Here is a 22790-nt window from a genome sequence, read left to right on the forward strand (position 1 = left end):
GGGACACAATGTGCCTAAGATCGTTCAGGTGCTGGAGGCTGGAACCGGATCCAAATCCAGGTCTGGGTCCAAAGCCCGGGTCTTTCCACCTCATGGGGCCTCTCCTGTGCTGCTGACTGTGATGTCAGCATGGGGCTCCTCTCCACCCCCAGAGGGGACAGGAAGTCCTGACAAAGTAGGGAGCCTGGGGCTGAGTCAGGATGGCGGCCAGAAACAAGTCAGGAGTCTCTAATTCCCTAAGGGATCCCCTTGGAGTTTCATCACACCTTGAAAAAGAAAGACCAGCTTTGCTTTAAATGGTTTTATTAAAAATTGTACCAATCGATGGGGGAGAATATACACACACATATATGCATGTGAAGAACAGAAAGCCAAATATTCTGTACAGGTTAAAAAACAATGGTCCCCGTTCCCCTCCCTCTCTTTCCCTGTCTCTCTCCCAGAGGCAGAGTGCCTGGAACCCAGGACAGCTAACCTGGGCTGAACAAAATGCTACATTCTCACTGGGTCTCCCCCTGACAGCCCCTGTGGACCCAGGGATGGAGCGGATGCTCACAGGGCAGGGGAGAGGCGCCGGCCACCCACGCATACAGGGGGGCAGGGCAGACCCAGGTGCCAGCTCCCAGCATCTGTGGCCTGCAAGGCTGGTGCCTCTATGGAAGAGCTTGGCTGTGTTATTCCCTCAAAGCTCCAAGTCCCCTCCAGCCGAGGTGCCCCCTGCCCACAGTGTGCCCAGGAGGCTTCATGGGCTGATAAGTTAACCCCTTCCTGGACCAAGTCCAGCCAAGGTCCAGTGTCCCACCAAGGATCTGCCTGCACCCAGAGGGCCCCGCAGCTTCCCACAGCCCAGGCTGAATATTGATTCCCAGAAGCCCCGCAGAGCCGTAGAGGCAGAAGTCTTCTTGTTTTTCCTGCTCTCCACTCTCCATACACCCTCTTCATCAAGTCCACCAAATGACACAAGCTTGCCAGCTCTCAGAGTGCGCCTTGCTGACCGGGACAGGCACAGTAGCTTCCCGGCCTCCAAAGGAGGCCGTGGCTGGACCATCCCAAACAACACCCCCCCCCCCCCCCCCCCGCTTTCCATGCCCAGGCTGGAGCCACCCTTGGATGAGGCTGGGCCACTAGGGACAGTGAGACAAGTCAGCTGGGCCCCTCTGAATGTTTGGAGCATGCCTGACATGTAAGCTCTGGACACGGACCCACACCCCCTCAGGGCTTGGGGAGGTCGCTGGGAGGTGATCTTTCTCTCCCTTGCCCTGAGCAAGAAAAGGCCACGGGGACAGCTCTCCAGCAGCCCAAACTTTGAAGCAGGCAAAGGCAAAGAGGCCAGGCCGAGTCCTCTAACTCACTGAGGGAGTCAGATGTCTGGCCTGGGTGGGGTTCTCTCCCCAGTTCTGTCTACCAGCTTCCAGAAACTCTAGGGTTCTGAATTAGATGGGCTGTTTTGACCCTGAATATCAGGCTTCCTCCCTCCAGGGCTTTTCTATAATGAGAGGGAGGTTTCCAGCCCCTCTCCCACCCCTTACCCCGGCAAACCACAAAAACTCCACAAGTCTTCGGCTGGTTACAGGTCAGGAGCCAGGTCAGAGTCTCCCTCCCTTCAAATCTGATTCTCCACCCCCTAACTAGAGACCGCCAAGCTCCCGGGGGTGGGGGATGGGGGAAGGGAGCCCGGAGGGAGGGATGTGTCTCCTGAGGCTGGACTTGAGGAATGTTCAGACCAACTCACCAGGCAGAGGGGGAAGGGGCCAGTCTAGATCACTAGGCCAATTAAAACCAGCCAGCCAGGAGGAACCTCTCTCCTTCCTGGGGCTATTTACCTCTTGGGTGTTTTGGGGGGAAGGGAGAAGGAGGAGGTTTTAAATTGTGCCCCAGCTTGCTTAGGATAGTGAGATAGTTCCTGGCTTCCCATAAGATGGGAGACAGCGCAGTCAGACCACCCTCCACCCGGCCCCAGGCTCAGTGTTAGGTGGGCTTGTCAAACTCTGGGCTCAGTTCTCGGGGCAGGCCACAGGACATCCTGCCTGGGCCCGGCAAGCTCTCTGAAGCTGATGGCTTTGCCTCAGCACCGAGGCCCTGGACCATTTATTTGTTCTCTCACTCAGCTCAGGTGGGAAGTCCGCTAAGAGGGGTTCAAAGTGGCTGGTTTCCTTGTGTGCCACTCGAGCATACACCAGCAGCCTGTCTGTCACTGCCTTGGTCCAGGAGAGGGGAAAATGGCACATGTCCAATGCACATCCTAGAATGGTATGGAGACACGCAAAGAAAGCTGGATTTCACAATGGTCAGCATGTCCCGGAGCTGGTCTTCACCTGTTCCCTGGGCTCCTCCTTGTAAGCAGGAACCCATCTTCTTAGCAGACAAACCATGGTACACACCCTGAGAATAGAATTCTAGCCAAGAAGAGGTAATACCTCCAGAACATCCAAGCAGAACAAAACAAAGGCTAATGTACAGTTTGAGGTCCTTCACCTCAGGGCCACTGTGAGCCCATATGGCACCTTCGTGCAAATTAGGAAGGGCACCCCTTCCTCTGAGCAGACGTAGCCCCAAACTAGGGCATATAGCCTAGCTGGGCGGAGCATGAGCTGGATTTTAGTTCCATTACCTTCTTCTGCAGGTGCCCTTGTGCAGTGAACAACCTGCCCAACTGTATATCCAGTAGATTAATGCTTCCTGAAGACCTCCTCTCTGTAGAACCGGAGGAGCTTGGGCCTGTTTAGATTTGAGAGTCTACTTGGACTCCTCCAATTTCCTTGGGTAGCCCTGAGGTCTTCTCTGCCCAGGGAAGCCACCATTTCTTTGGGACTTGCTTCGTGTTAGCACCAATGTTATCTTTTCTTACATATGCAAAAATTATAATTTAATTTCTACGTGTCTGGTTAACAGATTCCCTGTGTCTTTTCAGATTCCCCGCATCTGCTATCAGAGCTGCCAGCCTGACTGCTTTAAATTCTCTCCATTAGTGCCACAGCAGGGAGAGAAGGGAAGTTCAGAGGCAGCTGTGACCCTGCTGAGCTCCAGAGCACGCCCTTCTGGCCTAGCTGGAAGCTGAAGGAAGCCCGGAAATGTGTACCCAGCTTTGACGGTTCCACACTCTAATCATTGTCTGTTACTCTAAAAGACACGTTTCAGCTGACAAAGCCACTGTGCTGGCTTCTTCCTGTATCCCACTAGGTGTGAAAAAGGAATGGGGATAAACGGGAGGAGGTATGTTGTTTCCAAGGAAACCAAGGGGTCTGGGTTCCTCTGGGGCTGGCTCCCACAGGTGGGATGGCCACCACATTTCCCAGCCCCTCTGTAATCCTGCCCCTTCCTGCTGATCCTCGGGGGAGGAAAGCGGTCTGTTGGCTGGGTCTTTTGAAAGAAGAGCTGACGAAGGCACAAGCTGCTGGTTATGGCACGTTCCTTGGCTGTTTGGCTCATCCGTGGTGGACACCCAGCCAGTCCCAAGCAGCCAGAGGTGCCAGGGGTTCTGCACCTCAGGACCAGTCCTGGGGCCTCTGAGTGGGAGCAAGTAAGACTCGAGGCCTACCCAGAAGTTTGGTTCATTTTGCGGCACGTTTGAGGGGTCCATGGAGAAACCCAACCCTCCCTGAGGTCTGCTGGAGATGACGGGCTGGGCAAGATTCCCTGAGCCCTTGGGGCAGGCACTGGCTGGGCCGAAGGAGAACCCAGATACGGAGCTGGCTGACTGGCCTAGCGGAAGTTGCCATGCTCAGCTGGAAAGCCCCTGGCCGAGGCCCTGGGGGGGTTCAAGCAGTGTGACTGGCAGATCTCGGGCCGTCCGTCCGCAGTGGAAGGCTGATGGCGTTGGCGGACCAGAAGTCTAATCCAGTCTCCTATTTCTTAACCAAGCCCCTGTGGGAAAACTACAGTCCACTCGCTGGAGGATATCACTATTTGGTCATCTTCAACAACCGCTCGCTGAAGACTCGACTTGTCAGAGCCCTGGGAGGTCCCACATCACAGACCCATCAGCCTCTACTTCCACAGTGTTTGACAAACGCCCTCATTCCTGGTCGAGGTCCTGAACAGGGAAAGAGGTCCGGCTTGGGGTATGTCTTATGTACACAGAGAGAAACTTTGCAAATGCAAACGCAAAACAGCAATGAATAAACTTCACAAGACACAGTGTCAGTCCTCGCCGATGTCCTTCCTCTGGTGGCCCGTTATGAAGAGGGCAGCCCAGCCTCACCTGGGACCTGCCCCATCCCTGTTCTCATCTGCGTTCAAAGCGAGGTTGTGTAAGAAGAGCAGGATCTGCCACCACACTCGATTTTGGTTTTGCTGGTGCTGAAAAGGAGAAAAAAAATCAATGTAACTCCTAAACGTAGCCTGTAGCCTCCACGACTCCCGAGTCCTTATCATTCCCGATAAAAGTTCAGATCAGCGTGTCTGGGGGCAGTACTTTAATCCCATCAGGACAGCAAACTGGGGAGAGGAGGCGGGAATTGGGGGGGATGAGAAGAATGGTGGCGACGAGGGGGAGATAGTTGAGTTCTCCGAAAACAACTGCAGTTTTAACATTAAAAAGAAAAGACCAGGCTCTTTACGCACTGTGCACAAGAGGATTAAACTTTTTCCCCTGCTTGCAGGATTTTCCAGAGTTTAGCCAAGTGCTGCTTTTAATCAGATTGGCTCCTGAGCCCCTCAAACCTCAGCTGCATGAACAACAAACTTTCTTCAGAAAGAAAGAGAAGAAGTGCCCCCCTTGCTCCCCCAACTCCAAAGTAACACAGAGAACAAGGGGGAAAGGGGGGGAGCCTCCATCTGCAAGTGATTTGACACTGTGAAGGTCAAAGGGTTAATCTTCAATTTAAACCACACTGCTGAGGCAGCAAAAATCTGATTTCATCCAGTGCAAACACGCACACACACACAGACACACGCACGCGGGCGCTTGCGCGCACGTGCACACACACACACACACACACACACACACACACACGCACCCGCCCTCTCTCCCTTCCCAGCATCTCCAGCTCAGTGCTGCCCTTTTTATAGCTGCTCTTGACAGTAAGCCATAAATAATCCCTCTTGGAGCGCTTTCCTACTGACTGGAGCCAATTAAACGTTAAGCAAGAACATACTTGAAAACAAAACAAAAACAAAGAATGCACACTACTCTCTGGAGGTTATCCCAGGTCCTACAGTCAGGCAGGGAAGCTGGGGGCAAAGGTCAGGGGTCAGTGGCTCACAGGACTGGGGCTCCGGCCCCGCCCACACAGGTACCCTTTCCCAGGGGCCAGCAGAGGCCCCGAGGGGACTGGGGTGCTGGAAGAGGCGGTCTTTGTTCTCTCTTTGTCTGCCAGGGCAGGAGGACTGGATTGGGGCCCTCTCCACGGGGGTCCTCGGTAGAGAGGGGAATAAAAAGCTAGCTTGCAGGGAAAAGCCAGCAGGAGCTGGACCGGGATCACTGCAGTGGCCCTGCGGTGAGTGCGTCCACGTGCAGTGACAGCAGAGCAGGGGCCCCTCTTGGGCTGTCTTTAATCACTGGCTCAGCTCCTACCTCTCCGATGAAGAGGACAGGCTAAGTCAGGGGCAGAATGGAAAGTGAGCCCAGGTCTCCCGCACCCTCAGAGTTTTGTGGGCGGTTCTGGCCCTGGCCTCCCGGACTTAGCCCCAGGCGACTGTGCAGGTCCCCACTCCACCCCCGCCTTGGGCCACTAAGGGGAGAGAGGTGACCTGTGGACAGAGGCTGACCCCAGGGCCCTTCCGAGACAGGTGAACAGAACGCCCCCTCAGGAGCAAGGGAGGCTGGAAAACCACCCAGAAAGCTGGAGTCCTGGCTACTGCCAGGAGGGGAAATCGGGGTGTGCCACAGAGGAGTCCTGGCAGACTGCGCAGGAGACTGATGGCTTCCTTGTGTTTTGTAAACAAAGATGAGTAAAAAGAGGAAACACAGCCGGCTTAACAAAATCTGGTTAGAGTAAAGCAGCGTGAAAACGGACTCAGCTGCAAAACCTGAAGGCTCGGGCCTGCCTGCAGCAGCTGGCCAGGGCACCCCTCCTCCTGCTTCTTCCCCCAGCTGCTGCCCAGGACAGGTGCAAAGGTCATGTGGCAGAGTAGGAGGAAAATCCAGGAAAAGACCGGTCCCCGGAGAGGCCAGTCTGCTGGAATTCCAAGTCTCCTCAGGTGCCTGTTTGAAAAGGCCAAGTAACAATAACAACCACAGTCAGGACAAGAATAGTAACATTGAGTGTGCCAGGCTCTGTTCTGAGCGTTCTACATCTTTGCTTCTCAAAGTGGGGTCCATAGGCCAGCAGCCTCAGCAGCCACTGGGAGCTTACTAGAAATGCAGAGCCACTGGATCAGAATGGGCGTTTTTAACGAGATCCCCAGGTGACCTGGAGACACATGAAACTCCTCTGGCCCTTCTCCGCAGCCCTATGAGATTGTTATATATCATCATTCCCATTTTACAGATGAGAATATTGAAAGAGTTCGAGAACTTGGCTACATGGCTCCTAAGTGGCAGGGACTGGACTGAATCCAGACCCCCTGGCCCTAGAGCACTGTCCTTACCCATTATCATCATTCTCTGAGCGCCGCCATACACCTTTCTTTATGCCAAAGCAGACCCTCTCTCGTCCCCTTCTCTAAATTATATCAAAACAGCTCAATGGCCAAGGAAGGGAGATCACAATTCTATGATCTGGGGCCTGGGCCAATCCCATTTCTGGATGCCTCGGTCTTTCCCCAAATGCCCCTAATGGAGGCTGCCTGCTGCCTGGGTGACTTCCTGGGCCCTGAGGTGTCTGGCGATGAGGCAATGCAGCACCCTCACTCCCATCATTTGGGGTGCTGGGGGAGCCAGAAGCAGTTACGGGCCAGAGTGCTGTCAGAGTTGGAAGGCTGAGGTCTTGTTGGGAGATGCAGGCAGGCCCAGGTGCAGGAGGCAGGACATACAGGCCCACCGTCAGGAAGGACCCAAGTCCCAGCTTCTGCCGGTGACAGGCCTCGGGGTACACGGGTCGGCAAGGAAGGCTCCCTGGGCCAGGAACCAGAGGACGGGGCTGTAGGCAGGGGTTTCCCGCCGGCCTGCCCGTGAGTCCTCACTTCCCTTATAAGAGAAATGCAGGCACAGTGGTTCCCAAACCTGACTGCATCACAGAACCCACTGACGTGCTGGGATAAATAATGAGTCCCAGGGCTCTGCCCAGACCAACTGGGTCCGACTCTCCAGGGAAGCCGTCCAGGAATTTGTACATTGAACAAACTCTCTGGGTGACATTTTTTTATTGTCTTTTATTTATTTTTAAGACTGTATTTTTTTAAAGTAATCTCTACACCTCACGTGGGGCTCGAGCTCACAACTCCAAGATCAAGAGACACCCGCTCCACCGACTGAGCCAGCCAGGTGCCCCAGGGTGACATTTTTTAAATCAGAAGTAACATTTATTGTATATTTGAGTCACCAAAGTAATACATGTTAACTGTAGAAAAATTGGAAAATACAAGAAAGGAGAGAGAAGAAAATAAAATCACTCGCGATCCTACGGCCTGGAAGAAAACGCTTCATGATTTGGTATTTTTTTCAGTCTCTTTAGATCTCTTCCCATCAGAATAATGACTTGGCCAAGCCCGAGGGAAACGCTGCCCAGGTGGGTCTGAGGCAGCCAGGCCACAGACAGGCATCTGGAAACCCCTGAGGTGCTTTCCGACCCTAAGGTTTGTGATGTGAAGTTTGTCGTCCACAATTACCTTCAGGATTACAACTCCGAGTTCCAACAGCTGACTCCAGCCAGCCTGTTGGAAGGTCTGGGTGGGCCTGGAGACCAGGCGGCCTCCTACAGAGTTAAGCTGGCTGCGTGAGCCCAGCACGCGCAGGCCCCGGTAACCAGTCCTCAGCCTCAGTAGCCCCAGCTCTGGGCACAAGCAGACGTCACACGAATTCCGCTGAGCCTTCTCTTGCCACAGGGCAGCCCCCCAAAAGGCCCTCTTCTGAAAAGAAACCAAGCTGCCTCGCACCAAAACTATCAAAGAATGCCCTGATCATGAGAACAACAATAAACACAATATTAAAAAGAAAATGACACAAAAGGGCCTGACCAGAAAGGAAAGACAAAGGACATGAAGGGAGGCTGGTGAGAGGAAGAGTAAGGAGGAAGGAGATTCACGTTCACTGTACAGAATGAGGTACACAGAGACACCAAAACGCCAGGGAACGTGGATCCTTCCAGCAGAAGGGGCGGAGGAGCAAGGGGGAGCAAGGGGGAAGCAGGAACGAGCATGCTTGGCCTCCGATACTCAGGCACTTGGCACAGCCCCGAGCACAGCACCTGAGCTCAGGGAGTGCGACCCCCCAGAGCAGGGCCCAGCATTCCCAGACTCAGCTTGAGCACGCTTCTAAGGCTGGCAACCTGCAGAAAGTGGGGGTTCCAAGAATGCACAGTCCGGGTGCCCTTAGGGATAGGGGATTGAGGTATGGGAGGGGAAACTGCTGGGAATTGAAGCTTACACCAGACGGCCTCAAATTGAGAGTGTAGAGGGTAGGACCAAGGCATGGGGGGAGAAAAATAGAGGTGAATGCCCCAAGGGAACGGGATCCCACATGGTGGATAAAAATACCCCCTTCAGTTAAGAGAGCACAGACAGGCATGAGAGACCTAGGGCTCTTCCTTCTCCATCCCACTTTCTTGCTGTGGTCAGGGGATGAAGGCAATCATCTGACAACGGTTCGAGTCACCCCCACTGTGTACAAGGCATGGCAACTGAACGCACAGCCACATGTCCTGTGTCACGGCAACATGCAGGGGCACACAGTAGGTACTCAGCAAGTGCACGCTGGACCCACTACAGAAAAGTCAGCCTTGCAAGATAACCTACTTGTCTGAGGCCAGGAACAACTGATGCCTGGCCAGGTCTTAAGATTGTACTTGATGTGATAGTATCAGCCTCTTGCCTGGGGAGAGGCCCAACTAGTAAAAGACTTTCTTCTTCTTCTTCTTCTTCTTCTTTTTTTTTTAAAGAGCTGGCTGTGGTGTCTGACAAGGTTGGATTACACAAATCAAACTCTGTTTCATCCCACGTGGCCTCTGCCCTCAGCACAAAGAGTGTTCCCTCCCCTCTCCGGATAAGAATCTCCCTCTGCCTCTCTCCCTTTGGATCCAATTCACACCCTCTGGGGGCTTTTGTGTGTCACCCGTGTTCCAGATGCTCCTGCAAAAGCTAGTTCACCCCCAAAGAACTAGAGGAAGAAGCAAGCCTACGCTGTGGCCCTGCTTGAAAAGAACCCTGCCGATTTACCAAACAGACAGCAATTTATATCTCATACTCAGAGTGCCTTCTGATCTCCCCATTTCCTCTTCACAAAGATCTGGAACACAGGAAGGACACGTATTATCAATCCCATTTTATAGATGTGGGAAGCAAAGGCTCGGAAACCTTCCCCCAAGCACGTTAGTTGGGAGGGGGGTTATTTCAGACCCCACTTCTGACTCCCGAGCTATGTTTTTCCACTAAAATATTACAGTGTGTGCATTCACATCACGGCAAGTAGCACGAACTTTTCAAAGAGAATCGCCACTGAACTGCTCCCCTAGTACGTTTAAAGACATTGTTTCCAGATCATTAACTACTTAGTAAGGATGCTGTGGACCTGAAAAAATAAACCTTCCAGAGGCAGAGCTCACAGAAGATCAAACAGAAATACAGCTAAAACTGCTCTGAAATGATAACTTCAGATCATGTTCAGAAATCACACTCGGTTTCTTTAAAATGCAGAATTTCCTATATCCTGTTTTGCAGGGAGAAACACACTCTCCAGAATGATGTTTTCCCATCTCCTGCCTTTGGCCATCATAGCCTAAACTCACCCTGGTTCTCGCCACCGAGAACAGGAACACAGAGATAAGAGAGACTTCAGGAACATTTCACTTGAGAGAAGTTGAGATGTTTTTGTTCAATTCAGCCAGCTTTTATCAAGCACCCAACCAGGCTAAGACTTATGAAGGACACAAAGATGAGCAAGATGCCATTGCCCTCAATTATTTTACAATCTGAACGGAAGACAACAAGAGCATAGAAGTTAAGTTTTACGGGAGGGAGAGGCTGGTCAAGGCAGTGAGTGGGCGCTCCCTCGGGCTCCTCTCTTCCAGGGGGTGCCTGGAAGCGGAGACGGGTGGTGGGAAGACCATAGTTTTAGGATCAGTCGGATCCGTATGGCTCCCAACGCAGCCACTTACAGCGTCTCCCTTCTGAGCCTCAGTGTCCTACAAAACGGGGATAACGGGGTCCAGAGGTCCGAGGTTGCTGTGGCGATCCAGTGAGGAACATCCGCGTAAAGCAATGGGCCTGGTCACTGCGCGAGCAGCTCGCTCCCCATGGCGAGGACCAGGAAACCTGCGCCCCATTTAACCTCGCCGAGCACTTCCCTCAACATCCTCTCCCTCAGAGCGCCTGCCCCAGGAGTGCTATCTTCTGAACAGACTTACGAAGTCCTGGGGAAATCCCTGACTTTCCACTCTGAGATGGGCCAAGACGGCTAGAGGCAGCTGGGCTCAGAATCCCAGGCTGCCAAGCTGAGCAAGGGATTGAAACGCACAGGGCAGCCCCTTGGGTCCAGTGGCCCACTGCCCTGAGAAGGCTTCTGACCCAGATGCTAGAGGAACAAGCAATGTGGCAAAACGGAAAAGGAAAAAAATACCCCTTGCCAAGAGCTTTCTCGGTGCAGCCAGCAGTGCCAACACTGGCTGCCACGATGGCAACACCAATCACTTCCTCGGGGAAGAACGGGTAGCCTGGGGCCGGCCGGCTCTCAGTGGAAGACAGCAGGGTTCCCTCTAATGCAGCTGCAGGCCACTGGGGGCTGGGGGACAGGGCTGTGTGCACTACCATATCCCCAGAGCCTCGTGCTGCACCCCCACAACCTCTGGAGGCTGGAACTACTGGGGCCCTTCCCCCAGCTTCCCAGGAATGGCTCTGGCTCCCTCAGCCTGAGAACTGCTCCATCGAACTACTGGACAACTTTATTTATTTATTTATTTATTTATTTATTTATTGAGGAAGAATCAGGCTCCCAGCGGAGGAGCCTGATGTGGGGCTCGATCCCAGAACGCCGGGATCACGCCCTGAGCCGAAGGCAGACGCTTAACGACTGAGCCACCCAGGCGCCCCATACTGGACAACTTCTTAAGAAGTTGGAAGAATCAGGAAGGAATCCTGGCGTGTGTGCTCCGGTGGAAGGTGAGGGAGTGAGGGGACTGAGGAGTGGCAGATCTGCTGAGGGGCCTACAAGATTGAGGAAAAGGAACCCCAAAGCTCTGACTCCCAAACTGGGACCTTGGCAGCTGGCTGTTCTTGTCCTGCCTGGGGCCGGTTCCCTAGCCAGGACAAGGCAAGCTAAGCATGGAAGAAGGCTGGACCCTCCTCCTCACCACATATACTGAGTGTTCTCGTTCTAGTCATGCAACATGCCCTCTTGGTTGCCAGACAAGATCAAAAGGCAAACCAGAGATTTTTCTTCGCCCTTCTTTTCTAGCGCCTCTCCCAACCCCTCCTCCCATCACCTCCCTTCACCCCTAAGGGGGAAAAAAAAAAAGCCAACTCCCATCCCCAAAGCCTAGCTTGGTGAGGAGGGAATGAACTATCCGGAACTACAAGGCCCTTCTCCTGGAAGAGAGAGTAGTCAGGTGCAGAGTTGTGTGGGGAACTCGGCCTCTAGTCAGCCACGCTGATGACTCAGAAGCTAAATATAGTGAGCGATATAAACAGAGCCAGCCACAGAGCAAACACAGGGCCCCCAAGCCCCGGCCTGGCTCTCACGCACAGCGGCCCTCCACAGCCCCTCCCCCAGCCTCACTCTTCCCCAGGCACCCCCCTAGGTAGACCTCCCACTGCTGGAACAGAGGCTGGCTCCACAGAGACAGTCTCACTCTAAGGTGAATCTCTGGGGCTCCTGCCCAGGGCTGCCACATCTAGGGCCTGAACAACCTCATTAGCCGCAGTCTGAGCCCCCCAAACCACTCAGCAACAAGGAGGGCATCCCAAAGGGTCAGGAAGCAGTCAAGGGCCCCCTGAACAAAGGATCCAGGCTGTTGGCAGATGTAAACACCACTCTGGGTACAACTTCCAAGTGAGCTCCCTGAGAACTATAAAGACAGGTCCAAGCAAAACCCTACAATCATCTTCTGGCACATTTCTCAAAGTGTTAAACTGCCCACAGCTTAGTAGTTATATGTATTATGATCTCTACTGGGCTCTCCCATCTGCTCTGCTAGGTAAGTATCAGAAATTGAGGCTCCGAGAAGTTAAAAGATTTGCCTATGGACAGAGAACTCCTAAGTGACAGAGGTAGAAATTCGAACCCAGGTCTGCCTTTAAGTCTATGACTCTTTCTGTGATATTGCAACAAAAGATAGTTTTTGGTGAGTGGCTAACATTTTCCTCACATTTCATTTTCCAGAAAGTCTAATTACTACTCAGGGAATTTCCAAATCTGACTCTTCTGAATGAAGCCACTCCTGGTCCAAGTGAAAAAGCCATTTCCAACTCAAAGAATCCAATGCTCTTATAGCTTTACTCACTCAATGCTCTACAGTGGCTCCTGTTTTTTTGAGGATTCTTGGCTTCTTAACATTTCCCAGAAATACTCCCCACAAATTTCAAGATGGTGCCATTGGGATAGGATACATGCCTAAGAAGAGGGGACAGCAGCTACTGTCCATTCTTAGGCCCCTGCTGGAGGAGACCATGGCAGGGGGAATGGAAAGAAACTAGAACCCACACCTTCTAACCCCAGCAGCCCGTGAACACAGTGAGAAAGCAAACCCGCACCTCCTCTTCACTGCAGAAGCTGGACAGACCCAGAAACACCAGGGCACCTTCACAGAGCCCGAGGCAAGGCAGGCCCTGGTCAGCAGATCACCGCAGGTCACCTGCTGCAGAGGAACAAAGAGGGAAGCACTCCAGGGGCATCTGGGTGGCTCAGTCGGTTGAGCGTCTGACTCCTGATTTCGGCTCAGGTCAAGATCTCGGTTCGTGAGATTGGACCTGCCTTGGGCTCGGCGCCCAGAACAGAGTCTGCTTGTCCCTCTCCCTCCTCCGCTGCCCCTCCCCTCTTTCTCTCTCTCAAATAAATAAATAAAATCTTAAAAAAAAAAAAAAAAGAGGGGAACATTCCACTCCTGACCCAGTCAAAGGAAGGCGGGGCATGTGACCAGGGTGGGAAAGGTTTTTATCTCCAAGCGCCCGGCCTCCAACTCTCTTGCTGCTTTGGAGACCCAAAGAGCCCACAAAAAGCACCTCACTGACATGGATCTTCTGCCTTCAAATCCTTGCCTTTCCATTCAGAGGAGCCACCCTGAACTGATCACTCGGGTGACCGGGCTAGACCCCCACCCTGCACGCTCCTTAGGAAGTATGTGGCCGGCAAAAATTGAGAGCCAACATCACGTGGAATTTGCAACCTTTCAAACTGGGGGTCATGTTGATGCACTCAATTTGCCATAATGCTATCCTACAACGTACTACCCCATCATGGTACCCCTACCCGCTCTGCTCTTCATCTCCTAGGAAGAAGTTTTCCCCTGCACAGAAAAAGAATAACTGAAGTCCATTCATAACTAGGCACCAAAAGTGGACACTCAAACCCCCTACAGGACTCAGGGACCAATGGCCATGGTCGGGCCCTGGGACACCAGCCCAGATCTGAGAAGAAAGGAAATGGCCAAGCCCTCTCAACACCTTACTGCCTCTTGGGTTGTGTTTCCTGGCTCCCTAAACTTGGCCTATAATGATGGGGGATGACCATCATTCTTTGAGGAGAAATACATAAGGGCCGAGGCCCACAGATGAGCAGCGTGGACTCATTTCTCTGTGCAGGGCAGGTGGAGGAGAGCTCAGGGGAGGCAGCTCTGCTAAGGGATCAGCCTGATGGGAGGGGTGGGAATGCATGGTGAACTGACAAGAACAAATGTGAGGAATGATCAGGCTTATAGGCAGACAACAGGAAATACGCATTAAAGAATACCTACTGTGTACCCGGAACTCTAAATGGTATTTTCTCACTTAATCTTCACAATAAAATTCTGTTGTATTAGCTCTAATTTACAGAAGAGGAGCGAGACTTGACAAGGTCAAGTGCCTTCCTGATGGCTAGTGGGTGGGAGAGCTGGTATTCAACCTGGGCCTTCTGACTTTGGACTCAAAGCCTAGAGACTTAATCCCAAACCACTTCCTTCCTAGTACCACAGTGTCCCTGCCCGCCAAGGAAGGGAATAGGGAAATAAAATAAAATAAAATAAAATAAAATAAAATAAAATAAAATAATGGAGGAGTCACAACAGTACTTTCCAGATAACGAAATATTAGACTGTGGTTTATGTAATAATCAAGGTCAGAAAATGACTCACTTCTTAAAGCTAGCTGCTGAAAGTTCCACTGCAAGCTGGTGCTCCGTCTGCCTGCGGCCATTATCCCAGCCCGTCCTGCAGGACGAGCTCCTGGACAAGGTCTGTGAGCAGGGTTAGTGGGGAGGACGGGGTTAAAAGCAAGAGGATTCCACGGACAAAAAGCCTGGTTCTCCGTAATGGAAAATTTGGAGAAACCAGCTCTGGGCTAGAAAGGCTTAGCTGACCAGCCTCCTGCCACTGTGAGGTGGGAGTAGACAGCAGGCAGGAGCGTGAGGGACACAGAGACACAGGGAACTCAGGAGTCAGTATGGGGTGAGGTGCAGAGCACTGCACGGGAGGCTCTCCCATGGTTCTCCTTTGGCTCTGCTGCTCTGCCCCTCCTCCCAGGCTGGGGTGGCTCTGGCTGATGGCTGAACGATAGCCTCAAAAAGGCAGCCCCGCACTGAGGGACATGATGCCAAGCAGCAAAGAGCAGGGTCAGACCTTGGGATGAGGGCAGTCTCCTCCCGTTTCGGACTGAGTCATCAAGAAAGGGCCCTGGGCTATGTTCTAGTCCTGTCCTCCCAGCCTGCTGCCAAGCCTACCGGGGCTCACCAATGGATGGAGGAATATTCTGGGAAACAACGGTTGAGAGAGATCAGGTCTATTGGGAATGAAGAAAGCTGCCTTCCAGACAGTCCTCTAGATGAATCTAGGAGACCCACAGCCACTGTGTCCTCCAGCAGCTCTGGCACCGGGATTGCAAGCTGTGAGTGGGTCTCAGCCATAGACCTGTACAACCAGGCTAGAGTGAATGGGCAGGAAGGAGGCCAAGAGACAGAAATCCAGATTCAGAGTGAGTCCACACATGGAATGAAGGGGAGCCTCGAAGCCAAGTTTCCAGAAAACAATCAAAGGAGATACTAGGGATTGGAATGAGGGGCCAACGGAGGAAGCTAGGCTGCATTATGACCTAAGCGCAGGGCCCCCCTCTCTTCCCGATCACTAAGGGACTGTGAGAGCCATCCAGGAGCAGGTCTAGCCCCAGATTTCCCTCAGAACTCCTTGGCAGAAGGCACTGACCATAGGTAACCCCCAATGGTCTGTTGTCAGGAGACTGAAAGACAACTTCTCTCTCCCCCGGTGTTGGCAATGGTTTGGCCCTTCAGTCAAGCCTACTCTGATCACCTGAAGTTACCCATCTAGACTCAGGGTCTGCCCGGTCGGGATGAGTTATTTATTCTCTCGATTCCAGACACACGCACACAGCCCGCTAGGACGGTCCGAGGTAGGGATCGTGTTGTTTCCAGGTGGCGTGCCTTTGCTTCCGTGGTGGCTGTGCTAGCGAGGGTTCAGCCTTGGGCTCCTCGCCCTGCCTTGGCAGCCATCCAGAAAGCCGCGGGAGGAAGGGTTAAGCGCCCGGGGCTGGCCCAGACAGCGGCTGCGGAGCAGGGCCGGCCAGCCTCCAGCCCGGGGCACGGAGGGCTCCTGCAGCACGAGCCTGCCAGCCGCCGCCTTTGTTGATGGACTCTGCCACATGCTCGACTGACACGCGATGCTCCGCCCCGGCGGGGCTGGTGCCAGGCTGCCGGCCAAGCGCCCGGCCGCCAGTCTGGAGAGACTCTCGGAGGTACACTCTCCAGAGTCCCAGGTCCCGGTTCCCAGACAGAGACAATGAGGAGCAGCCTCCCCAGCTGGAAAGTGTCAGGTTACAACCGGTTCCACCACTTTCCCCCACTCAGGCCCAGCCCTGAGCCTTGGTTGCCCGGTTCCCACTGCACCTCAGTCAGGCACCCCCCAACTGTCCAGTGTCACTGTGGCACCCTGAAAATCTTGCCCTGGGGTCTGGGAGGGACAATCTCCCAAGACGGCCTCAAGCAGACACAGTGTGTCAAATGAGGCTGCAGAAAGCCACTCCATTTCCCAGGAGAGATGGTAGCATTTCCTGACAAACCGCTGGACAAACCGCTCTTAGCAAGCCTGAGCTGAGAGAGGGCAGACAACCAACTTGGAGCTCAGCGATGGCAAGAGTGCTCAGCCAGTTGGGCCCATCCAGTTCACGGGAATCACAATAGCCGAGGCCAAAACTCTGGGACCATATCCTTGGAGCCTGGCAGAGACCGAGTGGCTGAGGCAGGTCCTAGCCTCCCCCAGCCCCAGCAGACTCCCCACCCCCACCCCATCCCAACACCCCCATGCCTACTTGCTGCATGTGAAGCCGGTGGAACTGGTCTGCAATGCACTGAAGCTTTCGGGCAATCTGTACCTCTGCTCGATGTTGCCACGGCCCTTCTGGGGGCTGCTCCCCAAGGGGCAAGCCTGCAGGGAAACTGGCAGGGAGAGGGAGCCGGTAGCCTGCGTTGCCTGCAAAGACAGAGGGCCCACATCTCAGCATTCTCCACAACTGCACCATCCACCCCGTGCCTAACGCTCCTGGCTGAGACCTGGGGCCGGAGGCCTTTATCAGGCACGCTGCCACATTTGGACAGCCTGACCTGCCTGCTGCCCAAGCACATAAAAGCTGATGCTCAGAGGGAGGAAATGGTGCTAGCCTCCTCCATTCACAGGCAGTGCCAGGGCAAAAGTGACATGTGGGGGGGAACTTGCCAGCCTTCTGTCTTTATTTACCAAGCTATGCTTGACCACAAGTTATTTTTCATGCGGTAGCAGGTTGAAGCCCTTCTTTGGAGAAGACGCTGGAGGCAGCCCTCCAGAGTTCCTGGGTTGAGCAAAGCAAGGCAGGGAAAGAGAAAACCAAAATGTGCCTTCACTTTTTCCTCTGGCTGGGCCCAGGTTCTGAAGTTCTGGGCAATGGTACTAAAACTAGGGAGAGAAAACTGCTCAGACCCACTGGATAGCCAAGTTCCTCTCTGGAAGCGCCCCAGGCCAGACCGCAAGACCTCGAGACCAGTGCCGCACCCGACCCAAGTGCTTGCAAGCGAGCTGCCGCTAGGGGTGCCCGCCTGCCTCCTGCCTCTGTTCCCTCTTCCCTGCCGGCCTGCCTAACCCATCTTCTCAGACTCCCCAAGGAACTACGGGGCAGCTCCCTCCAGGAATAACTGCAGCGTCTCTTCAAGAGGCTCCCTGAGACCCAGCCAGACAGCCTCCGAACCTTTCCCCTCCCTCCAGAAGCTATTGTGCTAAAAGAAGAAAGTAGACTGAGTGTCTGACCCTGTCGCTTTGCCAGAGGAGGGCATGTTACTCATAAAACAAACCATTTAAGCCCACAAATGAAGGGGTCTTGTCTGATTGAGCCTCGGAAACAGCCCCTCTGCTGGCATTGAGCCCCGGCAGGCCCAACCTCTTTCTCCAGTTCCCCTTCCAAGCACAGAAAGTCCCAAGTGACACCTTCTGCCTTAAGGAAACTTCCCTCCCAGAAAGGTCTGGGTTTTTCCCTTCAGTGTCAACAGCGAGTCACAGATCCCCCAACCTTCTCCAGGGCCACGTTGGCCAATTTATGGAAGGCACATCACTCCCAGGACACAAAAGCCTGGGCCACGGGATGTAAAACCCCAGGCCCAGCTACCCTCTCTCCAACACCAAAAGATGGACCCAAGGATCCCTGCAGAAAGGGACGAAAAGGCAGAACTGATGGCATAGCAAATTACCTTTCTTGGTGCCCGATAAAGCACAGGTAAAAAGCAATAACAAGCAGAGAAACAAGGTGACAAGAGTCGAGGAATCCATAGCCCCTGCTGTTCAATTTGGGGAAGGAAATAAAGCACAGGTCTGAGGAGGGGAAGTCCCCTCTTTTCCCCCAGTCTCGATGGGAGGAGTCCTGAGGCTAAGAGCACTCACCATAAAAGAGTCGCTGGGGTTCTTCGGTCACCCCACAAGGCAGCATGACACCCTGACTCGGGGAGGCCGGGCTCAGGGTCTGGGTGGCCTTGTCTTCCTGGCTGGTGGGTCGAAGCCCAGGGCCACAGCAGTGGGTGAGAGGGAAGAGATGCAGACGGCTGAGGGGGCAGTCCAGCTGGCTCTGGGCAAACAGGTCAGCAGAGAGCAAGCTCCCAGGCTGGGTCCCCGGCTCCCCGTCCTCTGGCTGGAACACATCATCCTCCAGCTCCTCCACACACTGAGGCGGCTCCATCTCCCCTGTTAGGGCGCAACGCAGGCCTCTGGGGTGCTGCTCCTACCCAGGCCAAACCGGAAGGATTCCCCTCCCCTTTCTTCTTTCCTGCTTCCCCTTCTTATCTGGTGATGTGGGGCCAGGTACTGATGACAGACAACCCGGGGATAAAGTACTACCAAGGACGACACCCGCCCCAAACAGTGAGGATGGCCTCACTCTTCAAGGATGCACCATACCTCTTCCCTGGGCCTTCCCAGAGCCACCCCCCTCCTTGGCCTTTTCTTCTGACCCAGGCGGGTTCCGGTCATGTAGTCTGACTGCTATTGACTCTGAGCAATAGAGTCAGGGGTATGATCAACTGTTACAAGCATGCAGGACACCTGGGGAAATGTCAACAAGACTAGACCCTGTGAGTGGCTGTGGGAGGGCAGAGGTTGCTGTGACTGGCTGTACACACAGCGCTCACAACACACACACACACACACACACACTCACTCACTGCCCTGAGGAGTAACCACCAAGCTCTCATCTCAGTCTGAGCTGGGCTCCGGGCTGAGCAGCAAAAACAAAAGCCAGCAATCCTAGGGCAGCCAGGTTCCCTCCACACCAGCTAAGCCCCGCCCAGCTGCCCATCTACTCTAGTCCCCACCCCTGCTTGCTCAACACAACAAACAGGCTCCACGGTGTGGTAAGCGTGTGTCCTGGGAGAGAGGGCAAAAAGACCCAAGATAGTCATTGCCCTCCGGAGGAGAGCTGTCTGCCCACCACAGCTTGGCCTAGAGGGTAGGTCCACCATCCAGCCATGTGGCCAGCCTCCCCCAGCTCAGCCTACTCACTAGTGTCCATGACTTCAATCTTCTTTCCCCACAGCCTACCATTCCTGTCAGCGCTGAACCTGAGACTGGTATAACCTTCCTCACAGAAGGAAGTGAAATTCAGCCCTCTTTCTGTGACCTCACTCGCTGCCTCTATACTACTCGGGCTGTCCATAGGAGTTTCTTGGTGATAAAGAAGTTCCTCTTGCTCCACCTGATGGCTCTTGGAAATCTGAGCTGGGAGCCACCCAGCACCTTGAGCTCCCAACACAGCCCCCTATACACACACACACACACACACACACACCCCGCACACACACACACACACACACACACACACACACACACCAGGAACCTGTTAGGGTCCCCGGGGCAGCCAGAAGCAGCAACTACCTGAATGGTTAAGGATACAGAGAGATACTGTTTGTCACTGTCAGATTCAATTAGAGATCCCCTGGGAATTCTGTCTCCCAGTCTCTTGCCTTTGAAGAACAAGCCAAATGGTCTGTGGGTTGGTGAAGTACTTAAAGGAATCTCACTTAAATTCAGAATCTTGGCTTCCCTAAATGCAAGCTCTCTCTGAGGTGCTTACTTCAACCCTCCCTCCATCCCAACCAGTCCGTGAGCTATCTATGATCCTATCTCTGCCCTCTTCGCTGGTGAGTGAGGACAGGCCGGCTTGGATGGCAAAACAGACACATGGTGTTCTTTGGAAAGTGTTTCCCAAAGGAGGGTAGGAGATCTTCAGCTTATCAGCACCAGGAAACAAAGTTTCCAGCTGAAAGGACCAAGTGCTGTCTTGCCAGTTACCTGGCAGGGGCTCCCCTCCTGCCCTTCAGTCTTCTCTCTGCAAGCTGGCAATCCCAGCCTAAGAAGGGGCCCTCCAAAGCCAATCACAAGCGGCAGTCATTGTCTTGGTTTTTCCTTTGAAGCCGGTCACCTTCCCCTCCCCCTCCCCCTCCCAGCAAAGCCCTAAAGTTCAACCCTTGCCTGGACGGGACTGTGGGGGAAATGCAGCCATAGGGTGTGTCTCTGCAAGCCCTGGGGACTCTACCCATTCTCCACAGGAACTGCAGGTGGCTCTTCTGTACGTGGGAGCCTCCTGAGGGGTGCTGGGCAAAGTCAAGTGTAAACTGGGATATGGTAAGGAGACCCTCTTCTCCCCTCCGCGTGAGCTGAGGAGGTGATGTCCAAACTGGTAGGAGGAGCACGCTTCTTGAGAGCACAGCCTGGGAAGGCTTTATTCCTAGCAAGGGGAACCAAAGCCCGCTGGAGCGGTCCCAGCCCCCAAGAGCTGTAACAGGGATGCTGAACTTAAGACTCCTCCTCCTAGGATAAGGCAGTAGCCAGGCACTCTGAACCTCGACAGGATTTAAAATCTGGGAACGCACACATACATGCACACACACTCACGCACCCACACGACACACAGCAGACCTGGGTGACTCCAGGAGAGAGTCTCGGCCTCCGAGTCGTGATGCCAGGGCTCCGCGCCAGGGTCCAGCGTGACGAGCACTCGGGGGCTTGGCGCCCACTCAATTGGGAAGGAGGGAAAGAGCCTAGCTGTTAAGGAGAGGAGCCTTCAGACTCCGCAGGGAGGCTGGACGCCCCGCAACTCCCTGTCCAACCCCAAAGTCAGATCCAGAGGCCGGGCCGTTCTCGGGAGCCCAAGTCGGCTCAGCAGTGAACCGCACGTTCCCCTGCCCACCTGGACCCAACTCCTTGCTGTCTGAAAGAAATGCTACTACCCCCAAGTTCCCTCGTGGAGCAGCGCACCTAGATGAGCGTTCCGCACCCCGTCCCCGCACCCCAGCGCTCCAGTACTTCATGGTCACCCCAGACGCCCGCTGCCCAACCCTTCCCGGGCCCCCATGAGCGGCACGACTCCTCTCCCCACTTCCCCGAGGAGGTGCGATCCCACTCCGCCCGGCCCCCGGCCGCCCGCGCGCTCACCGGGCTGCGGCGGGTGGCGGGAGGCACGGGCAGAGGCGGCGGCGGCAGCTGGCGGGCTGGCGCGGGAGGAGGCCACTGTGAACCTCGCGGTATTGTTTCCAAAATACGCCCGCTCGGGGCATCCCGCAAACAGCTGATAAGGCCCCGCCTCCGGCGCGTCACGACCTCGGCTGGCCAATGGAGAGTGGAGCCCCAAGTCCCGGGCTGGGCGGCTGCCAGGGATGGTCACGAATGTACGAACCTTCCCTTGGAGACATTGTAAGGGGCCGAGCGAAATTCCGGCTCCCATCAGAAACGCAATCGGAGCGCCATAGTCCGCGCAGATTCCGTTCCTAAAGCAAGCTCGGGAAGGACCGGAGAGTCCCTGAGTTCTCTCTATTAGAAGGGAGAGAGGGGGCGCCAAAGTGACTTTTGTCTTCTCTTTCTCCGGAATGGCCTGAGTAATTACAGAGCGTCCAGAAAGGGAGGGGAGGAGGAGGAGGCCGGAAGCTTTTAGCGTCCACGGAGGGCAAGGTGCGGGTCCTTGTGGCTCCCGGCCTGGTGGCAAAGCACCCTCCCGCCTGCTTAGTCGGCCATGCTCGAATGTGTAGGAAGCATGAGAACACGTGCATCTGGAGCTGTTACTGAGTGACATTCAGATCAAACACATCCAAAGTACCCTTGTGTACTCTTCTTGAGTGGGCGTGGACACTTAACAAAATAAGTATCTGGCTGAGGAGAGGAGAGATAAAAAATAAAAATGCAGGGGCTGCTTGATCAGTGGATACACACCCTGTTTATGGAAGCATCCGGAGATGGTGCTGGTGCTGCCTAGCCGGTAAGGCGTCCTGCAGATCGCGTACCATCAGTAAGGGAGTCTCCAGGCCATTCCACAAACATTTATTGAATACCTACATTGTGCCAGATACCGGGTTAGGAGCCAAAAACCTGGTGCCTGTCCGCAGGGAGCTTACAGTTTACTCAGGAAGGAAGATTTGAAAATAACGGAATGCTGCATGAAATGTGTTAATTTTTAGGGTCAATGACTGCTGGAAGGTGCAGAAAAATTCAGAACGCAAACCATTGGGGAAAGCTTCAGGGAGATGGCTTTTGAGTTGGGCCTCGAAGGATGGGGAAATTTTCAGTAAGGAAGACCAGATCAAGCAGCCGAGGCCTAGCGCAGCAGAATAAAGTGCTGAACTGGACAGTCTGCGCTGGGAGCAGGGCAGGCTGGAGGAGGGGTCTTTGGGTGCACCCCAGGACTTGGGAAGGGTGGACATGGACAGGTAGATTCAGGTCAGAGTATATAGGTATCCCTGCAATGCCAGGCTGGAGAATCCCTACTGGAGGGAAAAGGGAGCCAGCAAAGATTTTTATAGAAGATGAATGACTTGACCAAGCCTGCATTTTAGGAAAGATAAAAGAAGCCAGAAATCAATGAGAGTGAGCCAGTGCCTGCAACAGACTAGGTGGTCAGTGATGGGCCTGACCCCAGGAATAGTAGGGACAGACAGTCCTCTGACCAAGCTGCTCTCTCTGGTTGTAAACTCAGACAGATTTAAGTTAAGTGGAGCTGGGACTCTAAGCCCAGAGGAGTCTGAAGTCTCCTTGCACCTTTTCTCCTACCCATTC

At 54.1% G+C, this 22790-nt stretch overlaps 1 protein-coding gene across 1 annotated transcript; it reads right to left on the reverse strand.

Moving 5' to 3' along the window:
* Nucleotides 1–286: 286 nt before the first annotated feature.
* Nucleotides 287–21301, reverse strand: BMF (Bcl2 modifying factor). Its single transcript, XM_026480038.4, is given in 6 exon segments — nt 287–4299; nt 16543–16703; nt 18138–18434; nt 20664–20789; nt 21180–21235; nt 21237–21301. Coding segments are annotated over 6 exon segments (807 nt in total). The 3' UTR covers nt 287–4197.
* Nucleotides 21302–22790: the final 1489 nt, after the last annotated feature.

This window comes from Ursus arctos, unplaced genomic scaffold (genome assembly GCF_023065955.2).
Source record: "Ursus arctos isolate Adak ecotype North America unplaced genomic scaffold, UrsArc2.0 scaffold_36, whole genome shotgun sequence".
NCBI lineage: Eukaryota > Metazoa > Chordata > Mammalia > Carnivora > Ursidae > Ursus > Ursus arctos.